Source organism: Mobula hypostoma, chromosome 28, assembly GCF_963921235.1.
Source record: "Mobula hypostoma chromosome 28, sMobHyp1.1, whole genome shotgun sequence".
Taxonomy (NCBI): Eukaryota; Metazoa; Chordata; class Chondrichthyes; order Myliobatiformes; family Myliobatidae; genus Mobula; species Mobula hypostoma.
Genome location: NC_086124.1, coordinates 738324 through 763352, shown reverse-complemented (window position 1 = coordinate 763352; position 25029 = coordinate 738324). Strand labels below are relative to the sequence as shown.

At 54.4% G+C, this 25029-nt stretch overlaps 1 protein-coding gene across 2 annotated transcripts in view; it reads left to right on the top strand.

Moving 5' to 3' along the window:
* LOC134338781 (tumor necrosis factor alpha-induced protein 3-like) overlaps positions 1-25029 on the top strand; it is an 85061-nt gene that overhangs the window by 19377 nt on the left and 40655 nt on the right. For both annotated transcript variants that reach the window (XM_063034837.1, XM_063034838.1), the window contains exons 3-5: positions 120-261; positions 9589-9759; positions 11336-11504. In XM_063034837.1, the coding sequence (XP_062890907.1) occupies positions 120-261; positions 9589-9759; positions 11336-11504 (482 nt within the window). The remainder of the gene's footprint in view (positions 1-119; positions 262-9588; positions 9760-11335; positions 11505-25029) is intronic.

Here is a 25029-nt window from a genome sequence, read left to right as displayed (position 1 = left end):
GGTCACTGGCCCTGGAGTCTGCCTCTGTAGGCAGTTCCCTCTCTCTCTCGGGCTGTGACTGGTAGGTTCCTGGTCAGGTTCAGTTGCAGAACTAATGTAGCATGTTTAAACTGTCACAGATTTGGGATCAGGAGTGGCAGAATGTGATTGAATCTGCAGATCCGGAGTCTGCAGCCAGCCAGGCTGTGACAAACATTTACCAGGACGTTCACCTGTTTGTTTTGGCCAACGTCATCAGGCGCCCGATCATCGTGGTGGTGGGTGAGTTTCAAATGAAAACTGGTGCACTGAACCCTCCCACCCATGGGGGGAGGGAATAAAGCTTGTTTCATCAGTTTTATCAAGTTGGTGGCATTCCCCTGCAGTGATACACACTCCTTCCCCACAGTGTCGATATCTACCCCTCCCTACCCCCTACAGTCCTACGGCCCAGTGTCTCTGTGCTGTTCAAACACTCATTCTCCCCACATTCAAATTCAAGTTTATGGTCATCTGTCTGTACATGTATACAACCAAATAAAACAACAGTCCTCAGGACCACGGTGCACCCACAAAACGTATATCACTAACAGCAGTGTGCGATATACTGTATATTCCCATCAGCTCTCCCCGATTCTCCAACCTACCTACACACCAGCAGCAATTTACGATTCTAATTAACCCACGAATCCGCACGTCTGTGGTCACAGGGAGAATGAGCAAACCCAACACACACATTACCTGTGGGCAGGGTGGAAGCTGGATCTTTGGACACAAGAATGGCGTGCTCTCTGGGTCAGTGGATCCACTATTACTCACCCTAAACCTGCTTTCAGCTAGAAACACTCAGACTTTCCCAAAACCCAGTGTAGCACGTGGGCACGACACAGTCAGGAGCCTGGGCTTTGGTCCCTGAGGTACCTTTGGCTGGTCACAGCGTCCAGGCTGACCCCTCATGCATGTTCCGTCAGCGTTTGGATGTGATCTGGTTACTGCCCATCTGCGGCCACCAGCACCACCTGAAGGGTTTCATCCGCTGACTGACCACATGGCAAAAGCCAAGAGCAGATACGCTGGAATTGAGCTGAGGTCCCAAAGAATCCATATTGGGAAGCCAGTTCGCTGAAAGACTTCAGAGTTTGTTATCTGCCTGACGGGGAGTGTCTGTTGGTAACAGTGGGGATTATAACAAGCTTGTTATCTGCCTGACAGGGAGGGCTGTTGGTAACAGTGGGGATTATAACAAGCTTGTTATCTGCCTGACAGGGAGGGGCTGTTGGTAACAGTGGGAATTATACCAAATTCCAAACACACATAATTAAATGGAGATGGAATTGAGAAAATAATTTCAACACAAAACCTGTGTGAAGCGTAACATTTTGTTCAGAAACCAAGAACTCAAACGATTCGGGGAAATACGAATAGGAAGTGAGGAAGAGGAACAAACTTACTGTCAGTAATTGTAGGGATCACCCGATGGGTGACTCAGGTCCCAATACCAGAAATATTATCGAATCCAACAATGGGATTAGAATGGAAAAGTACAGGAATTATCTGCTCTTCTTTGGACTGTGCTTCTGAGAACAAGCACTGTAGAGCATTGGAGTGGTAGCATAGGCTTAGCGTAACTCTATTGTGGCACCAGCAACGCAGATTCTATTCCAGCCGCTGTCCGTATGTTCTCCCCATAACCATGTGGTTTTCCTCCAAGAGCTCCTATTTCCTTCCACATTCCAAAGATGTACGGGTTAGCGGGTTAATCGGTGACCTGGTGTAGCTGGACAGCATGGGCTCATGGTCCAGAAAGGCCCATTACCATGCTGTAAACCTAAATTTTAAAAAATGTAATTACTTGTCACATTGTAAAAAGGGGAAAGGAGCTGAGGGAGAATTGAATGTTAGTATCAGTATTGCCAGCTCAGGCTAGGGGGCTGGTTCTCTTCAGCAGTGGATGCCTGAAGGGGAACATAACTGGGCTTAAAACACGGAACCTTTGATGATCTAAACACAGGGAGTGTTTTTATTTAAGAGGAGGAGCAAAATCAGAAACCTTCAATAAAATTCAGTGAGCAATTCCGTCCTATGGACAGGGGTTGATTTCAGGGTTGGCGTGCCTGATACCAGAGGCCATGCGAGAGGGGGAGAATTCAAAGGAGGTGCGAGAGGTGAGTTTGTCACACGCAGATTGGTGGGTGCCTGGGTTGTGCTGCGAGGGGTGCTGGTGGGGCAGATACAATCGAGGCTCTCAGATAGGCACATGAACACGCAGGGATGTGGACGTTGTGTAGGTGGAAGGGATTAGTTTAGATGGGCATTTGGTTGCTAATGTAATTAGTTCGACACAACACTGTGGGCAAACGTGCCTGAATAAGGTGTGACCTCATTGAAACCTATCAAATGTTGAAAGGCCTCAAAAGAGTGGACGTGGAGAGGATGTTTCCTATGGTGGGGGAGTTTAACACCAGGCGGCACAGCTTCAGAATAGAGGGGCGTCCATTTAGAATGGAGATGAGGAGGAATTTAGCCAGAGAGTGGTGAATCTGTGGAATTCGTTGCCACAAGTGGCTGTGGAGACCAAGTCATTGGGTATATTTAAGAAGTTGATAGAATCTTGATTAACCAGGGCATGAAGGGACACGGGGAGAAGACAAGAGATTGGGACTGAGAGGGAAATGGATCAGTCATGATGAAATAGTGGAGCAGACTCGTTGGGCAAAATGGCCTAATTCTGCTCCTATATCTTATGGTCTTGTGTTCCTGTGCTGTAGTGGCCCACATTCTATATGGGGCTGTGATTTAACATTCCGTCCTGGAGCAGCATTGAGGTAGGATAGGAGGGAGGCTGGAGAAGCAGCTGTTTCAATGCCAGTGTGGAGTTGCTGGGATATGTCCCAGGTCTGTCTGGTCCGTGCTACAGAATATCAGTCAGATGATATTCTCATAGGATTAGAAAGGCCCTCAGAGAGGAATTCAGAGACACAACATGCACTGCAGATGCTGAACGGCCCCCAGAATGGAAATCAAGTCCTTCGCTGCGGTAACTGCGAAGCAATGATTGCCAATTCTTGTGCCGGGGCAAGGGTGGGGTGAAGAGAAGCCAGTATAAAGATCAAGAGGCAGTGTACTAACCAAGGAGATGTTGCCATGTCCCTGGGGTTAGAGATCGTCAATCCATTTAAAAGTGCCAACGTGTTGCAAGTAGAATCTGGTGTTAGCGAGAATGGTTCCCATTGTTAGAACGTTCTGACGTACAGGGTGCTTTATCGCCAGTAATGAGGTTTCCCCAGGAATAGTAAATTCATGGGGTTTTACAGCATAATCAGTACAGTTTGGGACATTCCCCCCTTCATAAGGACCTCCCCTTCTTAATTCTCCTATCGCCTTTGCCTTCACCCTTCAGTATTTCAGCTGATGAAAGGGAATTTCACAGCAGCTTTCAGAGTTTTCCAGCTTTGAGATGTCAATTGAATCTCCCTGTTTCAAAAACACTCAGCTGTTTTTTTACCAAGCAGGCAGTGACAAAAGAAATGTTTTAACAAAAATACAGGGACGTAAGAAAGGAAGGTTATAACATTTTTCAAACGGCGAGGATGGGCTGAAACATGGCACTAACAGTGAGGTTGGGCCGTGTCTCCCCACTAACAGTGAGGGTGGGCTGTGACTCTGTGTTAATAGTGAGGACCGCCTGTGATGCTACATTAAGACAATAAAATAGAGGAGCAGAATTAGGCCGTTTGGCCAATCGACTCTACTCCAAAATTTCATCATGGCCGATCTATTTTCCCACTCTTGCCTTCTCCCTGTATCCTTTCACACCCTGACTAATCAAAAATCTATCAACCTTTGCCTCAAATGTACCCAGTGACTTGACCTCCACAGCCACCTGTGGCATTGAATTCCACATATTCACCACTCTGACTAAAGAAATCCCTCCTCACCTCCGTTCTAAAAGGGCACTCCTCTATTCTGAGACTGTGTCCTCTGGTCCTAGACCTCCCCACCCCCAACCATAGGAAACATTCTCTCCACATCCACTCTATCAAGGCCTTTCAACATTCGATGGGTTTCAATGAGGTCTCCCCTCATTCCACTGAATTTCAGTATCAGTTCCAGGCTATCAACTTGCTCTTAATATAAAATGCTTTGGGATTTCCCTCACTCATGTCTGTGAGTGATATTTTGTGGCCCCTCTTTCAGCTCCTAATTTTTTCTGTAATCCCCCCTGCTGTCCTCCTGGACCTCTCCCTCCATTCTATCTCGTGTAACAAGCCCTGATTTCTGATTCTCTTTATCAAACTCTCGATATTTTTTGACATCCAGGGTTCCCTGAACTTGCCTCCCTTGCTCGTCACCCTGCAGGAACATTGGGCTTGAACCCCCACCTTTTAACTTTAGAAAGACTCCCCCTTCCCAAATGGAGACTTGCCCAACCATCACTGCTCCCTGTCCGCCTCTCAGCTCCTATCCAACCATACTGGAATCAATCTTCCCCCAGTTCAGACTATTCTTACCTTTTTCCATAAGTATTTTGTAAAGGGGTTATGGTCACTATTGTCTAAATGCTCCCCCACTGACACTTCACCCACTTGCTCAGTTTTAGGTCCAGTATTGCCCCCGTCACACATTCTGGCACTACATATCTTGTTCCTCCCATCCTACCATTGACCCCAGAGGAACTTCACCGGTGGTTTCCAGGTTTAGGATATGGAATTATTAACAGAAGAAATGAGATAGAACAGCTCACGGTATCTGCTCACAGACTGTCAGTGAGCACAGGGATTTGATGGTGGGGAGGGCAGCATTAAAGGTCAGCGGAACCTGTTAAGAATCAAGTGAGCTCTGCTATGTGACCTCACATGTTCTCACAACATTTCTTATGCTTTCTGTTCAGAAAATTTTCAGTTCCTTTCCATTGGATCCAATCTCCTGTCTCAGTCAGGGAGTGATGATTCAAATCTCACGTGCTGGATGGGTGACAAATCCAAGGATGTCTCAGGTTCTCCTTTGTATGAGGCATGAGTTTAAGTACTAACCGTGGTTCAACTTGTTTTAAGGACATCAGAGGTTTCTTTGGAACAGGGGCGCTGCAGGGAGCTTCCAAATTCTTCTGTTGTTTAGAGAACAATGCACAAAGTTCGAGAGGAACCTAGCATGTCTGGCAGTGGTTATGGAAGGGAACGAAGAGTCAACATTTCAGGTTAAGACCCTTCCTCAGGCCTTTCTGTTTAGGAGTCACAATGGCTGCCAGTTGCCACTCCGTGTGCCACAGCTAAAGACCAGCCAGGAGAGAAGATTGCTGATGCAGTGGGGACAACCGAACACCTAACAGCCCCAGACTTTCTACCATACAAAAGCACCCTTCTCATCCTTGGATTGGTTCCAACTCATTGTCATCCTTTGATTCAAAAAATGATCAAGGAATAAAAGAAAAATAATCATAAACCACATGAGGAGCTAAAATCCCAACTACAGTCAGACTGTTAGTGAATGTAGGAACGTTGAGATATCTAACCATCGGCAGTCAGACTGATAGTGAATGTAGGAACCTCGAGATGTCTAACCATCTGCAGTCAGGCTGATAGTGAATGCAGGAACATTGAGATGTCTAACCAGCGGCTGTCAGACTGATAGTGAATGCAGGAACGTTGAGATGTCTAACCATCTGCAGTCAGGCTGATAGTGAATGCAGGAACATTGAGATGTCTAACCAGCGGCTGTCAGACTGATAGTGAATGCAGGAATGTTGAGATGTCTAACCATCTGCAGTCAGGCTGATAGTGAATGCAGGAACATTGAGATGTCTAACCATCTGCAGTCAGGCTGATAGTGAATGCAGGAACATTGAGATGTCTAACCAGCGGCTGTCAGACTGATAGTGAATGCAGGAACATTGAGATGTCTAACCATCTGCAGTCAGGCTGATAGTGAATGCAGGAACATTGAGATGTCTAACCATCTGCAGTCAGACTGATAGTGAATGCAGGAACATTGAGATGTGTAACCAGCGGCAGTCAGACTGATAGTGAATGTAGGAACGTTGAGATGTCTAACCAGCGGCAGTCAGACTGATAGTGAATGTAGGAACATTGAGATGTCTAACCAGTGGCTGTCAGACTGATAGTGAATGCAGGAACATTGAGATGTCTAACCAGCGGCTGTCAGACTGATAGTGAACGCAGGAACATTGAGATGTTTAACCAGCGGCTGTCAGACTGATAGTGAATGCAGGAACATTGAGATATCTAACCATCGGCAGTCAGACTGATAGTGAATGCAGGAACATTGAGATATCTAACCATCTGCAGTCAGGCTGATAGTGAATGTAGGAACGTTGAGATGTCTAACCAGCGGCAGTCAGACTGATAGTGAATGTAGGAACATTGAGATATCTAACCATCGGCAGTCAGACTGATAGTGAATGCAGGAACATTGAGATATCTAACCATCTGCAGTCAGGCTGATAGTGAATGTAGGAACGTTGAGATGTCTAACCAGCGGCTGTCAGACTGATAGTGAATGCAGGAACATTGAGATATCTAACCACATTCTGGAGCATTGCCAGGTATTGGATATTGAAGGTCAATCACCTTGGTTTTGCAATGAGGTTGGAAGCTGGGATGTCTGCTGATGACTGCACAAGGTTCAGTTCCATAAGGCCATTCGAAGTAGGAGCAGAATTAGGCCATTTGGCCCATCGAGTCTGCTCTATCATTCCATCATAGCTGATTTATTATCCCTCTCGACCCCATTCCCCAGTCTTCTTCCTGTAACTTTGGACATCCTTACCAATCAAGAACTTATCAATCTCCCTTTAAATATACCCAATGACATAGCCTTCTTGGCAATGAATTCCATTTGTACCTGAAACAGCCCGTGCCTGCATGTCATCAGACCTCGATGACATCCGGTCTTGGGCTGACAAGTGACATGTGACATTGTATACAACAGAAATTCTGCAGATGCTGGAAATTCAAGCAACATACATCAAAGTTGCTGGTGAACGCAGCAGGCCAAGCAGCATCTATAGGAAGAGGCGCAGTCGGCGTTTCAGGCTGAGACCCTTCGTCAGGACTCTGTATGACATTGTATGACAGGGGAGTGAGTCCACACACCTACCCCTGACATTCAGTGATACAGTAGTCAGAGTCCTGGAGACCTAGTTCCATGCTGACGTTCAGTGATATCTCGTCACCATCTCCCTGAGGGGGACACACGACAGTCAGAGTCCTGGAGACCCATTCCATCCTTACGTTCTGCTGCTCTCTCTTTGGAGTTCACACATTTGCCCTGTGGCTGTGTTAGACTTTGGGTTCGGGTTTCCTCCTGTCCCGGAGTGTGTGTGTTGCTGGGAGGCAAGAGGATAAAGTGGAGGTGGGGCTGTTATTGGAGATGTGGAGAAATGGGTGATTGATCCCAGTCTGAAGTCAGAGAGCTGAAATGCCTGGATCTGTGCCCTATGATCAGATCAGAGGTTGTGTATCCTTTAGTAAGTGACTCACCCATATAACCAGGTCAGAGATTGTGTATCCTGTTGTAACAACACCTGTATGACCAGGTCAGAGGTTGTGTATCCTGTTGTAACAATACCTGTATGACCAGGTCAGAGGTTGTGTATCCTGTTGTAACAACACCTGTATGACCAGGTCAGAGGTTGTGTATCCTGTTGTAACAATACCTGTATGACCAGGTCAGAGGTTGTGTATCCTGTTGTAACAACACCTGTATGACCAGGTCAGAGGTTGTGTATCCTGTTGTAAGTGACGCACCCTCCATTCCATTCCTGATTGAACAGGGAGGAGGTCCAGAACCAGCCCACCCTTCTCTTCCCTGGATCTGTGTGGATGCAGTGACACACCAGCATCATTCAGGACAAAGCAAAGTTCAGTATATATTTATTATCAGCAAAGGTATACTGTACATTATACAACCTGGAGATTCAGGGAAACCCAAAAGAACCCATAAAAATAAAAGACAAAAGATGAGCATCTGTGAACTGCTCTGAGCAGTCATTCTCTCAGAGTGGCAGGGTGTCCCATCTGCAAAGAGCACGGCGGTCAAGTACATCCACGCTGAGGCACGGGTCTGGTCCGCACCCCTGGTGCTGGGTGTGTGGAGTTTCCTCCGGGCGCTCCAGTTCTCACCCGAGTTGACGGGATAACTGCCCCGTTAATTGCCTCTGGTGAGTAGGCGAGAGTTTTGGGATAGTGGGGAAAATAAACTGAGTTAGTGTAGGAATCAGTGTAAACATGGAAGATGGGATAGTCTCCAGAGGACCGAAGGGCCTGTGTCATTCTTTTTCTCTTTATGCCTCTATACAGTTGTTCGCAAGTGCAGCCTCCATCACTGAGAAGGGCTGATGGTGCAGGTGAACACCACTGCCTGCCAGCTCCCCTCTCAGTCATGTCTTACCCTGGCTTGGAAATGCAGAACATAGAGCATTGCAGCACAGTACAGGCCCTTCAGCCCACCACGTTGTGCTGTCCTTTAAAATCAATCTAGATCAATCAAACCCTTCACTCTCACAGAGCTTTCCATTGTTCTATCATCCATGTACCTATTTAAGTGTCTTAAAGTCCCTAATGTACCTACCTCTACCAACACCCTGGCATCGTATTCCACACACCCACCACTCTGTGTGAAAAATAAATCTTTGACATTCCCCCCAATACTTTCCTCCAAGCACATTAAAATGATGTCCTCTCTGCTCTGGCTGTCCACTTTACCTCTGCCTCTTATCATCTGTCAAGCCATCGCTCATCCTGCTTTGCTCCAAAGAGAAGAGAGCCAGCTCACTCACGAGACAAGTCTTCTAATCCAGGTGGTATCCTGGTCAATCTGCTCTGCATCCTCTCTAAGGCTTCCAAATCCTTCCTATAATGAGACAACCAAACAGGTGTGGTCTAACCAGTGTTTTACCCATCTGCCACATAACCCCACAGCTCTTGAACTCAATCCCCTGACTAATTTTCAAGCAGGATGACCTCGAGTCCAGCGGGAATCTACCTCCCCCTGTGCTGACCACCTCTGCAGTGCTGCACGTGCCCTGTCCTGCTGGGCTATGGGCATCATTCCTTCTCCCCACTCACCACCATCAATGACATAGGACCAGGTACATTGCTCAAGTAGCCATGCACCTGGCACAGTCCCAAACTGAGCCCAGTTTCCTGCAGAGATCTGCATCATATGCCTTCTTAACCACCCTATCAATTTGTGGGATCAATGTTGCCAGACCTGGAGCTCCCTCCCAATACCCTTCACCAAGAGGACCACTGTGATCCAAGAGGGCCGCTCACCAGGGTATTTTGGGATGGACAGTAAATGCTAGTTTCTCCACATCCCACAAGCAGACATTGGAAGTATATATGCACATTGCAGTTATTGTGCTGCAGGAGGGTGTTTCAATGTCATTTATATGGAGGGCTATGGTCCAGATGCAAGTCAGAAGGTCTGGGCAGTTTAAATAGTTCAGCACAGACTAGATGGGCTGAAGGGCCAGTTTCTGTGCTGCATTTTTCTATGGCTCTTTGTCATTGCATCTGTAAACCATTGTCTTCCAGGATGCAGGAACCCTTCACATGGTAACGTTGTGGTCTTTTGTTTTTGGACAAGGAATCTCAGAAGAAAGTTTGGAAAGTACTTCAAGCAGGAAGACCTCGAGTCCAGCGGGAATCTACCTCCCCCTCCATTGGCCTCCTCTGCAGTGCTGCACCTGCCCTGTCCTGCTGGGCTATGAGCACCATTCCTTCTCCCCGCTCATCACCATCAATGACATAGGACCAGGTATGCTGTACAAATAGCTGTGCATCTGCACAGTCCCAAACTGAGCCCAGTTTCCTGCAGGGATCTGCACCAACCTTGGACCAGAGCTTTCAGGCTTCTTATCACAAGGTCAAGGATTCTGTCTGTATCACGGCCTAGAACAAAACTGAAGTACAGTGGATTCTGGTTAACTGGGACACTCAGGACCAGTACATTTATCCCAGTTAAACAGCTGCCCCATTAACTGAAGTTTCATGGAAATTGTTAAAAAGGTATTAAAAAAAAGACAAACTACCATTCAACAGAATAACAGAGCATGTATTTAAATAAAATACAGAATAAAATATAGCACTACCAAGACTACTACAGTACAATAAAGCTGTGTATTTGTTCCTAGTAATATTTGACACCTGGTGCAGATAATGGACTGCCTTCAAACAGTGCTTTTGACAATTGCATCCTCCAAATCTTCATTTTCATTGTAACTTTCAAGATGATTGTCGATATCTTCAAATTCTTTGTAGCTCTTAACTTGTTGAACTAGAGAAATTGTTTCATTTTCACTCCCAGGCATTTCTGGAATCTCTTAGCCTGAATGTTTGAAACTGCAGTGAGCAAAACATCCTGAATTGTCTTATTTTTCCCCAACGATCAGTGACAAAAATCACTGGTTTTGAACACAACTGACGTCATTTAGAAATAGTTTGCTCTAAGCACATGATGTCCAATGGCCACACAATGCACCCAACTGACGATAGTTAGAAAATGTACAGCAAAAGTCTCCTGTCCCAATTAAGCAGCATGGTGTTACAAATAATCAAAGGGAATCCTAGCTAATTTTTCGATTTGTTTTTGTTCTTAAGAGTTGTCCCAAATAACTGGCTGCCCCGATAACCGATAGCCCAATTAATGGGAATCCACTGTAATTTCAAAATGATAGAGTAAGTGCACATGTTTATCTCAATAACTCATCAAAGACAATGGTCATTGCATTGAATCTCCTTGGACAGAACAGAATTCAGGCACTGTTGCTTCTGTATTTATGAGGCCCATAACCCCTCCATGAGGAGGAGTCAGCCAATTGGCTGCCCACTCTTTATCCTGCCCCAGAAAGTCAGATCCTGTCTAGGTTCGAGCCAGTCCCCACCCCCTCCCCCGTCCCACTGCTCAACTGACTCAAATCCACCCATCTGTGAGTTAGAAAGCCCCCCAGTCTCTGATGACAGCTTGTGATTCCTGAAGTTTCCCACTGAAATTCTCGGGAAAGTTCACCAGGATTCTGAGCTTTGTCAGGGTACGTTATTTAGATTCATTGAGCTCTTAACACTGACTGGCCTCAAGAGCTTCTCCAGTCATCTGTCAATAATCCACATTGAAGGTCAGGGAGCCGCTGTTCCCAATCCATTGTTCCCCTGGAGCAGCCCCAGTGCTCAGATGTCCTGCAGGGAGACTTGTGGAAAATATGCCCCCAACACTGCCTACATTTGAGGCCTCCCAGTGTGAAAGTAAGGAGGGTGATCACAGATTTGTTTGCGTTACCCATCGGATGTGCCTCAAGGAGTACTTCTGTAATGTCTCCACATTCTTTCTCCTTCAGAGATTAATGCTTTTCCATTAGCCGTGCCAAGTGAGAGTGGGAGCGTGGAGCTTCCGATCCGCTTTCTCTTAGATTCAGAAAAAGTCAATGGGAAGCAACTGCTGAGCGATTATCTGATTGAGATTTCCGTTCCAGACTGCAATGGAGTTGAATTCGTCAATGCAGCCAGGTGGGTTCACATTCTTCACCAGTGGGAGAGGGTATCTCATTACTAACCACAACTTGGGTAGGCACCATTTGGAGGACGGTCCACAGTACTAGTCATTGCAATATTGCTCACAACAGCTGCTCCCTGACCTGCTGAGTTCCTTCAGCTCCCTGACCTGCTGAGCTCCTCCAGCTCCCTGACCTGCTGACTTCCTCCAGCTCCCTGACCTGCTGACTTCCTCCAGGTCCCTGACCTGCTGACTTCCTCCAGCTCCCTGACCTGCTGACTTCCTCCAGCTCCCTGACCTGCTAACTTCCTCCAGCTCTCTGACCTGCTGAGCTCCACCAGCTCCCTGACCTGCTGAGCTCCTCCAGCCCCCTAACCTGCTGACTTCCTCCAGCTCCCTGACCTGCTGAGCTCCTCCAGCTCCCTGACCTGCTGACTTCCTCCAGCTCCCTGACCTGCTGAGCTCCTCCAGCTCCCTGACCTGCTGACTTCCTTCAGCTCCCTGACCTGCTGACTTCCTCCAGCCCCCGACCTGCTGACTTCCTCCAGCTCCCTGACCTGCTGAGCTCCTCCAGCTCCCTGACCTGCTGACTTCCTCCAGCTCCCTGACCTGCAAACTTCCTCCAGCTCCCTGACCTGCTGACTTCCTCCAGCTCCCTGACCTGCTGAGTTCCTCCAGCTCCCTGACCTGCTGACTTCCTCCAGCTCCCTGACCTGCTGACTTCCTCCAGCTCTCTGAACTGCTGAGCTCCTCCAGCTCCCTGACCTGCTGACTTCCTCCAGCTCCCTGACCTACTGACTTCCTCCAGCTCCCTGACCTGCTGACTTCCTCCAGCTCCCTGACCTGCTGACTTCCTCCAGCTCCCTGACCTGCTGACTTCCTCCATCTCCCTGACCTGCTGACTTCCTCCAGCTCCCCAACTTGCTGTTCCTCCAGCTACCTCACCTGCTGACTTCCTCCAGCTCCCTGCCCTGCTGACTTCCTTCAGCTCCCTGACCTGCTGACTTCCTCCAGCTCCCTGGTCTGCTGACTTCCTCCAGCTGCCTGACCTGTTGACTTCCACCAGCTCCCTGACCTGCTGACTTCCTCCAGCTCCCTGACCTGCTGAGCTCCTCCAGCTCCCTGATCTGCTGACTTCCTCCAGCTCCCTGACCTGCTGAGCTCCTCCAGCTCCCTCACCTGCTGACTTCCTCCAGCTCCCTGACCTGCTGACTTCCTCCTGCTCTCCGATCTGCTGGGTTCCAGCAGCTCCCTCACCTGCTGACTTCCTCCAGCTCCCTGACCTGCTGAGTTCCTCCAGCCCCATGACCTGCTAACTTCCTCCAGCTCCATGACCTGCTGAGCTCCTCCAGCTCCCTGACCTGCTGACTTCCTCCAGCTCCCTGACCTGCTGAGCTCCTCCAGCTCCCTGACCTGCTGACGTCCTCCAGCTCTCTGACCTGCTGACTTCCTCCTGCTCCCCGATCTGCTGGGTTCCACCAGCTCCCTCACCTGCTGATTTCCTCCAGCTCCCTGACCTGCTGAGTTCCTCCAACCCCCTGACCTGCTAACTTCCTCCAGCTCCCTGACCTGCTGAGCTCCTCCAGCTCTCCGACCTGCTGACGTCCTTCAGCTCCCTGACCTGCTGACTTCCTCCAGCTCCCTGACCAGCTGACTTCCTCCAGCTCCCTGACCTGCTGAGCTAATCCAGCTCCCTGACCTGCTGACTTCCTCCAGCTCCCTAACCTGCTGACTTCCTCCAGCTCCTTGACCTGCTGACTACCTCCAGCTCCCTGACCTTCTGAGTTCCTCCAGCTCCCTCACCTGCTGACTTCCTCCAGCTCTCTGAACTGCTGAGCTCCTCCAGCTCCCTGACCTGCTGAGCTCCTCCAGCTCCCTGACCTGCTGACTTCCTCCAGCTCCCTGACCTGCTAAGCTCCTCCAGCTCCCTGACCTGCTGACTTCCTCCAGCTCCCTGACCTGCTGACATCCTCCAGCTCCCTGACCTGCTGACATCCTCCAGCTCCCTGACCTGCTGACTTCCTCCAGCTCCCCGACCTGCTGACTTCCTCCAGCTCCCTGACCTGCTGACTTCCTCAAGCTCCCTGACCTGCTGAGCTCCTCCAGCCCCCTGACCTGCTGACTTCCTCCAGCTCCCTGACCTGCTGACTTCCTCCAGCTCCCTGACCTGCTGACTTCCTCCAGCTCCCTGACCTGCTGAGCTCCTCCAGCTCCCCGACCTGCTGACGTCCTTCAGCTCCCTGACCTGCTGACTTCCTCCAGCTCCCTGACCTGCTGACTACCTCCAGCTCCCTGACCTTCTGAGTTCCTCCAGCTCCCTCACCTGCTGACTTCCTCCAGCTCCCTGACCTGCTGACTTCCTCCAGCTCCCTGACCTGCTGACTTCCTCCAGCTCTCTGAACTGCTGAGCTCCTCCAGCTCCCTGACCTGCTGAGCTCCTCCAGCTCCCTGACCTGCTGACTTCCTCCAGCTCCCTGACCTGCTGAGCTCCTCCAGCTCCCTGACCTGCTGACTTCCTCCAGCTCCCTGAACTGCTGACTTCCTCCAGCTCCCTGACCTGCTGAGCTCCTCCAGCTCCCTGACCTGCTGACTTCCTCCAGCTCCCTGACCTGCTGAGGTCCTCCCGCTCCCTGACCTGCTGACTTCCTCTAGCTCCCTGACCTGCTGACATCCTCCAGCTCCCTGACCTGCTGACTTCCTCCAGCTCCCTGACCTGCTGACTTCCTCCATCTCCCTGACCTGCTGACTTCCTCCAGCTCCCTGACGTGTTGACTTCCTCCAGCTCCCTGACCTGCTGACTTCCTCCAGCTCCCTGACCTGCTGAGATCCTCCATTTCCCTGATCTGCTGACTTCCTCCAGCTCCCTGACCTGCTGAACTCCTCCAGCTCCCTCACCTGCTGACTTCCTCCAGCTCCCTGACCTGCTGACTTCCTCCTGCTCCCCGATCTGCTGGGTTCCTCCAGCTCCCTGACCTGCTGACTTCCTCCAGCTCCCTGACTTGCTGATATCCTCCAGCTCCCTGACCTGCTGACTTCCTCCAGCTCCCTGGCCTGCTGAGCTCCTCTAACTCCCTGACCTGCTGATTTCCTCCTGCTCCCTCACCTGCTGACTTCCTCCAGCTCCCTCACCTGCTGACTTCCTCCAGCTCCCTCACCTGCTGACTTCCTCCATCTCCCTGACCTGTTGACTTCCACCAGCTCCCTGACCTGCTAACTTCCTCCAGCTCCCTGAACTGCTGAGCTCCTCCAGCTCCCTGATCTGCTGACTTCCTCCAGCTCCCTGACCTGCTGAGCTCCTCCAGCTCCCTCACCTGCTGACTTCCTCCAGCACCCTGACCTGCTGACTTCCTCCAGCACCCTGACCTGCTGACTTCCTCCTGCTTCCCGATCTGCTGGGTTCCACCAACTCTCTGACCTGCTGACTTCCTCCAGCTCCCTGACCTGCTGAGTTCCTCCAGCCCCCTGACCTGCTAACTTCCTCCAGCTCCCTGACCTGCTGAGCTCCTCCAGCTCTCCGACCTGCTGATGTCCTTCAGCTCCCTGACCTGCTGACTTCCTCCAGCTCCCTGACCAGCTGACTTCTTCCAGCTCCCTGACCTGCTGAGCTAATCCAGCTCCCTGACCTGCTGACTTCCTCCAGCTCCCTGACCTGCTGACTTCCTCCAGCTCTCTGAACTGCTGAGCTCCTCCAGCTCCCTGACCTGCAGAGCTCCTCCAGCTCCCTGACCTGCTGACTTCCTCCAGCTCCCTGACCTGCTGAGCTCCTCCAGCTCCCTGACCTGCTGACTTCCTCCAGCTCCCTGACCTGCTGACATCCTCCAGCTCCCTGACCTGCTGACTTCCTCCAGCTCTCTGACCTGCTGACTTCCTCCATCTCCCTGACCTGCTGACTTCCTCCAGCTCCCTGACCTGTTGACTTCCTCAAGCTCCCTGACCTGCTGACTTCCTCCAGCTCCCTGACCTGCTGAGATCCTCCATTTCCCTGATCTGCTGACTTCCTCCAGCTCCCTGACCTGCTGAACTCCTCCAGCTCCCTGACCTGCTGACTTCCTTCAGCTCCCTGACCTGCTGACTTCCTCCAGCTCCCTGACCTGCTGAGCTCCTCCAGCTCCCTGACCTGCTGACTTCCTCCAGCTCCCCGACCTGCTGACTTCCTCCAGCTCCCTGACCTGCTGACTTCCTCCAGCTCCCTGACCTGCTGAGCTCCTCCAGCTCCCTGACCTGCTGACTTCCTCCAGCTCCCTGACCTACTGACTTCCTCCAGCTCCCTGACCTGCTGACTTCCTCCAGCTCCCTAACCTGCTGAGCTCCTCCAGCTCCCCGACCTGCTGACGTCCTTCAGCTCCCTGACCTGCTGACTTCCTCCAGCTCCCTGACCTGCTGACTACCTCCAGCTCCCTGACCTTCTGAGTTCCTCCAGCTCCCTCACCTGCTGACTTCCTCCAGCTCTCTGAACTGCTGAGCTCCTCCAGCTCCCTGACCTGCTGAGCTCCTCCAGCTCCCTGACCTGCTGACTTCCTCCAGCTCCCTGACCTGCTGACTTCCTCCAGCTCCCTGACCTGCTGACTTCCTCCAGCTCCCCGACCTGCTGACTTCCTCCAGCTCCCTGACCTGCTGACTTCCTCAAGCTCCCTGACCTGCTGAGCTCCTCCAGCCCCCTGACCTGCTGACTTCCTCCAGCTCCCTGACCTGCTGACTTCCTCCAGCTCCCTGACCTGCTGACTTCCTCCAGCTCCCTGACCTGCTGAGCTCCTCCAGCTCCCCGACCTGCTGACGTCCTTCAGCTCCCTGACCTGCTGACTTCCTCCAGCTCCCTGACCTGCTGACTACCTCCAGCTCCCTGACCTTCTGAGTTCCTCCAGCTCCCTCACCTGCTGACTTCCTCCAGCTCCCTGACCTGCTGACTTCCTCCAGCTCCCTGACCTGCTGACTTCCTCCAGCTCTCTGAACTGCTGAGCTCCTCCAGCTCCCTGACCTGCTGAGCTCCTCCAGCTCCCTGACCTGCTGACTTCCTCCAGCTCCCTGACCTGCTGAGCTCCTCCAGCTCCCTGACCTGCTGACTGCCTCCAGCTCCCTGACCTGCTGACTTCCTCCAGCTCCCTGACCTGCTGAGCTCCTCCAGCTCCCTGACCTGCTGACTTCCTCCAGCTCCCTGACCTGCTGAGCTCCTCCCGCTCCCTGACCTGCTGACTTCCACTAGCTCCCTGACCTGCTGACATCCTCCAGCTCCCTGACCTGCTGACTTCCTCCAGCTCCCTGACCTGCTGACTTCCTCCATCTCCCTGACCTGCTGACTTCCTCCAGCTCCCTGACGTGTTGACTTCCTCCAGCTCCCTGACCTGCTGACTTCCTCCAGCTCCCTGACCTGCTGAGATCCTCCATTTCCCTGATCTGCTGACTTCCTCCAGCTCCCTGACCTGCTGAACTCCTCCAGCTCCCTCACCTGCTGACTTCCTCCAGCTCCCTGACCTGCTGACTTCCTCCTGCTCCCCGATCTGCTGGGTTCCTCCAGCTCCCTGACCTGCTGACTTCCTCCAGCTCCCTGACTTGCTGATATCCTCCAGCTCCCTAACCTGCTGACTTCCTCCACCTCCCTGGCCTGCTGAGCTCCTCTAACTCCCTGACCTGCTGATTTCCTCCTGCTCCCTCACCTGCTGACTTCCTCCAGCTCCCTCACCTGCTGACTTCCTCCAGCTCCCTCACCTGCTGACTTTCTCCATCTCCCTGACCTGTTGACTTCCACCAGCTCCCTGACCTGCTGACTTCCTCCAGCTCCCTGACCTGCTGACTTCCTCCAGCTCCCTGACCTGCTGAGCTCCTCCAGCCCCCTGACCTGCTGACTTCCTCCAGCTCCCTGACCTGCTGACTTCCTCCAGCTCCCTGACCTGCTGACTTCCTCCAGCTCCCTGACCTGCTGAGCTCCTCCAGCTCCCCGACCTGCTGACGTCCTTCAGCTCCCTGACCTGCTGACTTCCTCCAGCTCCCTGACCTGCTGACTACCTCCAGCTCCCTGACCTTCTGAGTTCCTCCAGCTCCCTCACCTGCTGACTTCCTCCAGCTCCCTGACCTGCTGACTTCCTCCAGCTCCCTGACCTGCTGACTTCCTCCAGCTCTCTGAACTGCTGAGCTCCTCCAGCTCCCTGACCTGCTGAGCTCCTCCAGCTCCCTGACCTGCTGACTTCCTCCAGCTCCCTGACCTGCTGAGCTCCTCCAGCTCCCTGACCTGCTGACTTCCTCCAGCTCCCTGACCTGCTGACTTCCTCCAGCTCCCTGACCTGCTGAGCTCCTCCAGCTCCCTGACCTGCTGACTTCCTCCAGCTCCCTGACCTGCTGAGCTCCTCCCGCTCCCTGACCTGCTGACTTCCTCTAGCTCCCTGACCTGCTGACATCCTCCAGCTCCCTGACCTGCTGACTTCCTCCAGCTCCCTGACCTGCTGACTTCCTCCATCTCCCTGACCTGCTGACTTCCTCCAGCTCCCTGACGTGTTGACTTCCTCCAGCTCCCTGACCTGCTGACTTCCTCCAGCTCCCTGACCTGCTGAGATCCTCCATTTCCCTGATCTGCTGACTTCCTCCAGCTCCCTGACCTGCTGAACTCCTCCAGCTCCCTCACCTGCTGACTTCCTCCAGCTCCCTGACCTGCTGACTTCCTCCTGCTCCCCGATCTGCTGGGTTCCTGCAGCTCCCTGGCCTGCTGAGCTCCTCTAACTCCCTGACCTGCTGATTTCCTCCTGCTCCCTCACCTGCTGACTTCCTCCAGCTCCCTCACCTGCTGACTTCCTCCAGCTCCCTCACCTGCTGACTTCCTCCATCTCCCTGACCTGTTGACTTCCACCAGCTCCCTGACCTGCTAACTTCCTCCAGCTCCCTGAACTGCTGAGCTCCTCCAGCTCCCTGATCTGCTGACTTCCTCCAGCTCCCTGACCTGCTGAGCTCCTCCAGCTCCCTCACCTGCTGACTTCCTCCAGCACCCTGACCTGCTGACTTCCTCCTGCTTCCCGATCTGCTGGGTTCCACCAACTCTCTGACCTGCTGACTTCCTCCAGCTCCCTGACCTGCTGAGTTCCTCCAGCCCCCTGACCTGCTAACTTCCTCCAGCTCCCTGACCTGCTGAGCTCCTCCAGCTCTCCGACCTGCTGATGTCCTTCAGCTCCCTGACCTGCTGACTTCCTCCAGCTCCCTGACCAGCTGACTTCTTCCAGCTCCCTGACCTGCAGAGCTCCTCCAGCTCCCTGACCTGCTGACTTCCTCCAGCTCCCTGACCTGCTGAGCTCCTCCAGCTCCCTGACCTGCTGACTTCCTCCAGCTCCCTGACCTGCTGACATCCTCCAGCTCCCTGACCTGCTGACTTCCTCCAGCTCTCTGACCTGCTGACTTCCTCCATCTCCCTGACCTGCTGACTTCCTCCAGCTCCCTGACCTGTTGACTTCCTCAAGCTCCCTGACCTGCTGACTTCCTCCAGCTCCCTGACCTGCTGAGATCCTCCATTTCCCTGATCTGCTGACTTCCTCCAGCTCCCTGACCTGCTGAACTCCTCCAGCTCCCTGACCTGCAGACTTCCTCCAGCTCCCTGACCTGCTGACTTCCTCCTGCTCCCCGATCTGCTGGGTTCCTCCAGCTCCCTCCCCTGCTGACTTCCTTCAGCTCCCTGACCTGCTGACTTCCTCCAGCTCCCTGACCTGCTGAGCTCCTCCAGCTCCCTGACCTGCTGACTTCCTCCAGCTCCCTGACCTGCTGAGCTCCTCCAGCTCCCCGACCTGCTGACTTCCTCCAGCTCCCTGACCTGCTGACTTCCTCCAGCTCCCTGACCTGCTGAGCTCCTCCAGCTCCCTGACCTGCTGACTTCCTCCAGCTCCCTGACCTACTGACTTCCTCCAGCTCCCTGACCTGCTGACTTCCTCCAGCTCCCTAACCTGCTGACCTCCTCCAGCTCCCCGACCTGCTGACGTCCTTCAGCTCCCTGACCTGCTGACTTCCTCCAGCTCCCTGACCTGCTGACTACCTCCAGCTCCCTGACCTTCTGAGTTCCTCCAGCTCCCTCACCTGCTGACTTCCTCCAGCTCTCTGAACTGCTGAGCTCCTCCAGCTCCCTGACCTGCTGAGCTCCTCCAGCTCCCTGACCTGCTGACTTCCTCCAGCTCCCTGACCTGCTGACTTCCTCCAGCTCCCTGACCTGCTGACTTCCTCCAGGTCCCCGACCTGCTGACTTCCTCCAGCTCCCTGACCTGCTGACTTCCTCAAGCTCCCTGACCTGCTGAGCTCCTCCAGCCCCCTGACCTGCTGACTTCCTCCAGCTCCCTGACCTGCTGACTTCCTCCAGCTCCCTGACCTGCTGACTTCCTCCAGCTCCCTGACCTGCTGAGCTCCTCCAGCTCCCCGACCTGCTGACGTCCTTCAGCTCCCTGACCTGCTGACTTCCTGCAGCTCCCTGACCTGCTGACTACCTCCAGCTCCCTGACCTTCTGAGTTCCTCCAGCTCCCTCACCTGCTGACTTCCTCCAGCTCCCTGACCTGCTGACTTCCTCCAGCTCCCTGACCTGCTGACTTCCTCCAGCTCTCTGAACTGCTGAGCTCCTCCAGCTCCCTGACCTGCTGAGCTCCTCCAGCTCCCTGACCTGCTGACTTCCTCCAGCTCCCTGACCTGCTGAGCTCCTCCAGCTCCCTGACCTGCTGAGCTCCTCCAGCTCCCTGACCTGCTGACTTCCTCCAGCTCCCTGACCTGCTGACTTCCTCCAGCTCCCTGACCTGCTGAGCTCCTCCAGCTCCCTGACCTGCTGACTTCCTCCAGCTCCCTGACCTGCTGAGCTCCTCCCGCTCCCTGACCTGCTGACTTCCACTAGCTCCCTGACCTGCTGACATCCTCCAGCTCCCTGACCTGCTGACTTCCTCCAGCTCCCTGACCTGCTGACTTCCTCCATCTCCCTGACCTGCTGACTTCCTCCAGCTCCCTGACGTGTTGACTTCCTCCAGCTCCCTGACCTGCTGACTTCCTCCAGCTCCCTGACCTGCTGAGATCCTCCATTTCCCTGATCTGCTGACTTCCTCCAGCTCCCTGACCTGCTGAACTCCTCCAGCTCCCTCACCTGCTGACTTCCTCCAGCTCCCTGACCTGCTGACTTCCTCCTGCTCCCCGATCTGCTGGGTTCCTCCAGCTCCCTGACCTGCTGACTTCCTCCAGCTCCCTGACTTGCTGATATCCTCCAGCTCCCTGACCTGCTGACTTCCTCCACCTCCCTGGCCTGCTGAGCTCCTCTAACTCCCTGACCTGCTGATTTCCTCCTGCTCCCTCACCTGCTGACTTCCTCCAGCTCCCTCACCTGCTGACTTCCTCCAGCTCCCTCACCTGCTGACTTCCTCCATCTCCCTGACCTGTTGACTTCCACCAGCTCCCTGACCTGCTAACTTCCTCCAGCTCCCTGAACTGCTGAGCTCCTCCAGCTCCCTGATCTGCTGACTTCCTCCAGCTCCCTGACCTGCTGAGCTCCTCCAGCTCCCTCACCTGCTGACTTCCTCCAGCACCCTGACCTGCTGACTTCCTCCTGCTTCCCGATCTGCTGGGTTCCACCAGCTCTCTGACCTGCTGACTTCCTCCAGCTCCCTGACCTGCTGAGTTCCTCCAGCCCCCTGACCTGCTAACTTCCTCCAGCTCCCTGACCTGCTGAGCTCCTCCAGCTCTCCGACCTGCTGATGTCCTTCAGCTCCCTGACCTGCTGACTTCCTCCAGCTCCCTGACCAGCTGACTTCTTCCAGCTCCCTGACCTGCTGAGCTAATCCAGCTCCCTGACCTGCTGACTTCCTCCAGCTCCCTGACCTGCTGACTTCCTCCAGCTCCCTGACCTGCTGACTTCCTCCAGCTCTCTGAACTGCTGAGCTCCTCCAGCTCCCTGACCTGCTGAGCTCCTCCAGCTCCCTGACCTGCTGACTTCCTCCAGCTCCCTGACCTGCTGAGCTCCTCCAGCTCCCTGACCTGCTGACTTCCTCCAGCTCCCTGACCTGCTGACATCCTCCAGCTCCCTGACCTGCTGACTTCCTCCAGCTCCCTGACCTGCTGACTTCCTCCATCTCCCTGACCTGCTGACTTCCTCCAGCTCCCTGACCTGTTGACTTCCTCAAGCTCCCTGACCTGCTGACTTCCTCCAGCTCCCTGACCTGCTGAGATCCTCCATTTCCCTGATCTGCTGACTTCCTCCAGCTCCCTGACCTGCTGAACTCCTCCAGCTCCCTGACCTGCTGACTTCCTCCAGCTCCCTGACCTGCTGACTTCCTCCTGCTCCCCGATCTGCTGGGTACCTCCAGCTCCCTCCCCTGCTGACTTCCTTCAGCTCCCTAACCTGCTGAGTTCCTCCAGCCCCCTGACCTGCTGACTTCCTCCAGCTCCCTGACCTGCTGAGCTCCTCCAGCTCCCTGACCTGCTGACTTCCTCAAGCTCCCTGACCTGCTGAGCTCCTCCAGCTCCCTGACCTGCTGACGTCCTTCAGCTCCCTGACCTGCTGACTTCCTCCAGCTCCCTGACCTGCTGACTTCCTCCAGCTCCCTGACCTGCTGAGTTCCTCCAGCTCCCTGATCTGCTGACTTCCTCCAGCTCCCTGACCTGCTGAGCTCCTCCAGCTCCCTCACCTGCTGACTTCCTGCAGCTCCCTGACCTGCTGACTTCCTCCAGCTCCCTGAGCTGCTGAGTTCCTCCAGCTCCCTGATCTGCTGACTTCCTCCAGCTCCCTGACCTGCTGAGCTCCTCCAGCTCCCTCACCTGCTGACTTCCTCAAGCTCCCTGACCTGCTGACTTCCTCCTGCTCCCCGATCTGCTGGGTTCCACCAGCGCCCTCACCTGCTGACTTCCTCCAGCTCCCTGACATGCTGACTTCCTTCAGCTCCCTGACCTGCTGACTTCCTCCAGCTCCCTGACCTGCTGACTTCCTCCAGCTCCCTGACCTGCTGACTTCCTCCAGCTCCCTGAACTGCTGACTTCCTCCAGCCCCCTGACCTGCTGACTTCCTCCAGCTCCCTGACCTGCTGAGCTCCTCCAGCTCCCTGACCTGCTGACTTCCTCCAGCTCCCTGACCTGCTGACTTCCTCCTGCTCCCCGATCTGCTGGGTTCCACCAGCTCCCTCACCTGCTGACTTCCTCCAGCTCCCTGATCTGCTGAGTTCCTCCAGCCCCCTGACCTGCTAACTTCCTCCAGCTCCCTGACCTGCTGACTTCCTCCAGCTCCCTGAACTGCTGAGCTCCTCCAGCTCTCGACCTGCTGACGTCCTTCAGCTCCCTGACCTGCTGACTTCCTCCAGCTCCCTGACCTGCTGACTTCCTCCAGCTCCCTGACCTGCTGAGTTCCTCCAGCTCCCTGATCTGCTGACTTCCTCCAGCTCCCTGACCTGCTGAGCTCCTCCAGCTCCCTCACCTGCTGACTTCCTCCAGCTCCCTGACCTGCTGACTTCCTCCTGCTCCCCGATCTGCTGGGTTCCACCTGCTCCCTCACCTGCTGACTTCCTCCAGCTCCCTGACCTACTGAGTTCCTCCAGCCCCCTGATCTGCTAACTTCCTCCAGCTCCCTGACCTGCTGAGCTCCTCCAGCTCCCCGACCTGCTGACTTCCTTCAGCTCCCTGACCTGCTGACTTCCTCCAGCTCCCCGACCTGCTGACTTCCTCCAGCTCCCTGACCTGCTGACTTCCTCCAGCTCCCTGACCTGCTGAGCTCCTCCAGCTCCCTGACCTGCTGACTTCCTCCAGCTCCCTGACCTGCTGACTTCCTCCAGCTCCCTGACCTGCTGACTCCCTCCAGCTCCCTGACCTGCTGAGCTCCTGCAGCTCCCCGACCTGCTGACGTCCTTCAGCTCCCTGACCTGCTGACTTCCTCCAGCTCCCTGACCTGCTGACTTCCTCCAGCTCCCTGACCTGCTGACTTCCTCCAGCTCCCTGACCTGCTGAGTTCCTCCAGCCCCCTGACCTGCTAACTTCCTCCAGCTCCCTGACCTTCTGCTTCCTCCATCTCGCTGACCTGCTGACTTCCTCCAGCTCCCTGACCTGTTGACTTCCTCCAGCTCCCTGACCTGCTGACTTCCTCCAGCTCCCCGACCTGCTGAACTCCTCCATTTCCCTGATCTGCTGACTTCCTCCAGCTCCCTGACCTGCTGACTTCCTCCTGCTCCCCGATCTGCTGGGTTCCTCCAGCTCCCTGACCTGCTGACTTCCTCCTGCTCCCCGATATGCTGGGTTCCACCAGCTCCCTCACCTGCTGACTTCCTCCAGCTCCCTGACCTGCTGAGTTCCTCCAGCCCCCTGACCTGCTAACTTCCTCCAGCTCCCTGACCTGCTGAGCTCCTCCAGCTCCCTGACCTGCTGACTTCCTTCAGCTCCCTGACCTGCTGAGTTCCTCCAGCTCCCCGACCTGCTGACTTCCTCCATCTCCCTGACCTGCTGACTTCCTCCAGCTCCCTGACCTGCTGAGCTCCTCCAGCTCCCTGACCTGCTGACTTCCTCCAGCTCCCTGACCTGCTGACTTCCTCCAGCTCCCTGACCTGCTGACTTCCTCCAGCTCCCTGGCCTGCTGAGCTCCTCCAGCTCCCTGACCTGCTGATTTCCTCCTGCTCCCTCACCTGCTGACTTCCTCCAGCTCCCTCACCTGCTGACTTCCTGCAGCTCCCTGACCTGCTGACTTCCTCCAGCTCCCTGAGCTGCTGAGTTCCTCCAGCTCCCTGATCTGCTGACTTCCTCCAGCTCCTTGACCTGCTGAGCTCCTCCAGCTCCCTCACCTGCTGACTTCCTCAAGCTCCCTGACCTGCTGACTTCCTCCTGCTCCCCGATCTGCTGGGTTCCACCAGCGCCCTCACCTGCTGACTTCCTCCAGCTCCCTGACATGCTGACTTCCTTCAGCTCCCTGACCTGCTGACTTCCTCCAGCTCCCTGACCTGCTGACTTCCTCCAGCTCCCTGACCTGCTGACTTCCTCCAGCTCCCTGAACTGCTGACTTCCTCCAGCCCCCTGACCTGCTGACTTCCTCCAGCTCCCTGACCTGCTGAGCTCCTCCAGCTCCCTGACCTGCTGACTTCCTCCAGCTCCCTGACCTGCTGACTTCCTCCTGCTCCCCGATCTGCTGGGTTCCACCAGCTCCCTCACCTGCTGACTTCCTCCAGCTCCCTGATCTGCTGAGTTCCTCCAGCCCCCTGACCTGCTAACTTCCTCCAGCTCCCTGACCTGCTGACTTCCTCCAGCTCCCTGACCTGCTGAGCTCCTCCAGCTCTCGACCTGCTGACGTCCTTCAGCTCCCTGACCTGCTGACTTCCTCCAGCTCCCTGACCTGCTGACTTCCTCCAGCTCCCTGACCTGCTGAGTTCCTCCAGCTCCCTGATCTGCTGACTTCCTCCAGCTCCCTGACCTGCTGAGCTCCTGCAGCTCCCCGACCTGCTGACTTCCTTCAGCTCCCTGACCTGCTGACTTCCTCCAGCTCCCCGACCTGCTGACTTCCTCCAGCTCCCTGACCTGCTGACTTCCTCCAGCTCCCTGACCTGCTGAGCTCCTCCAGCTCCCTGACCTGCTGACTTCCT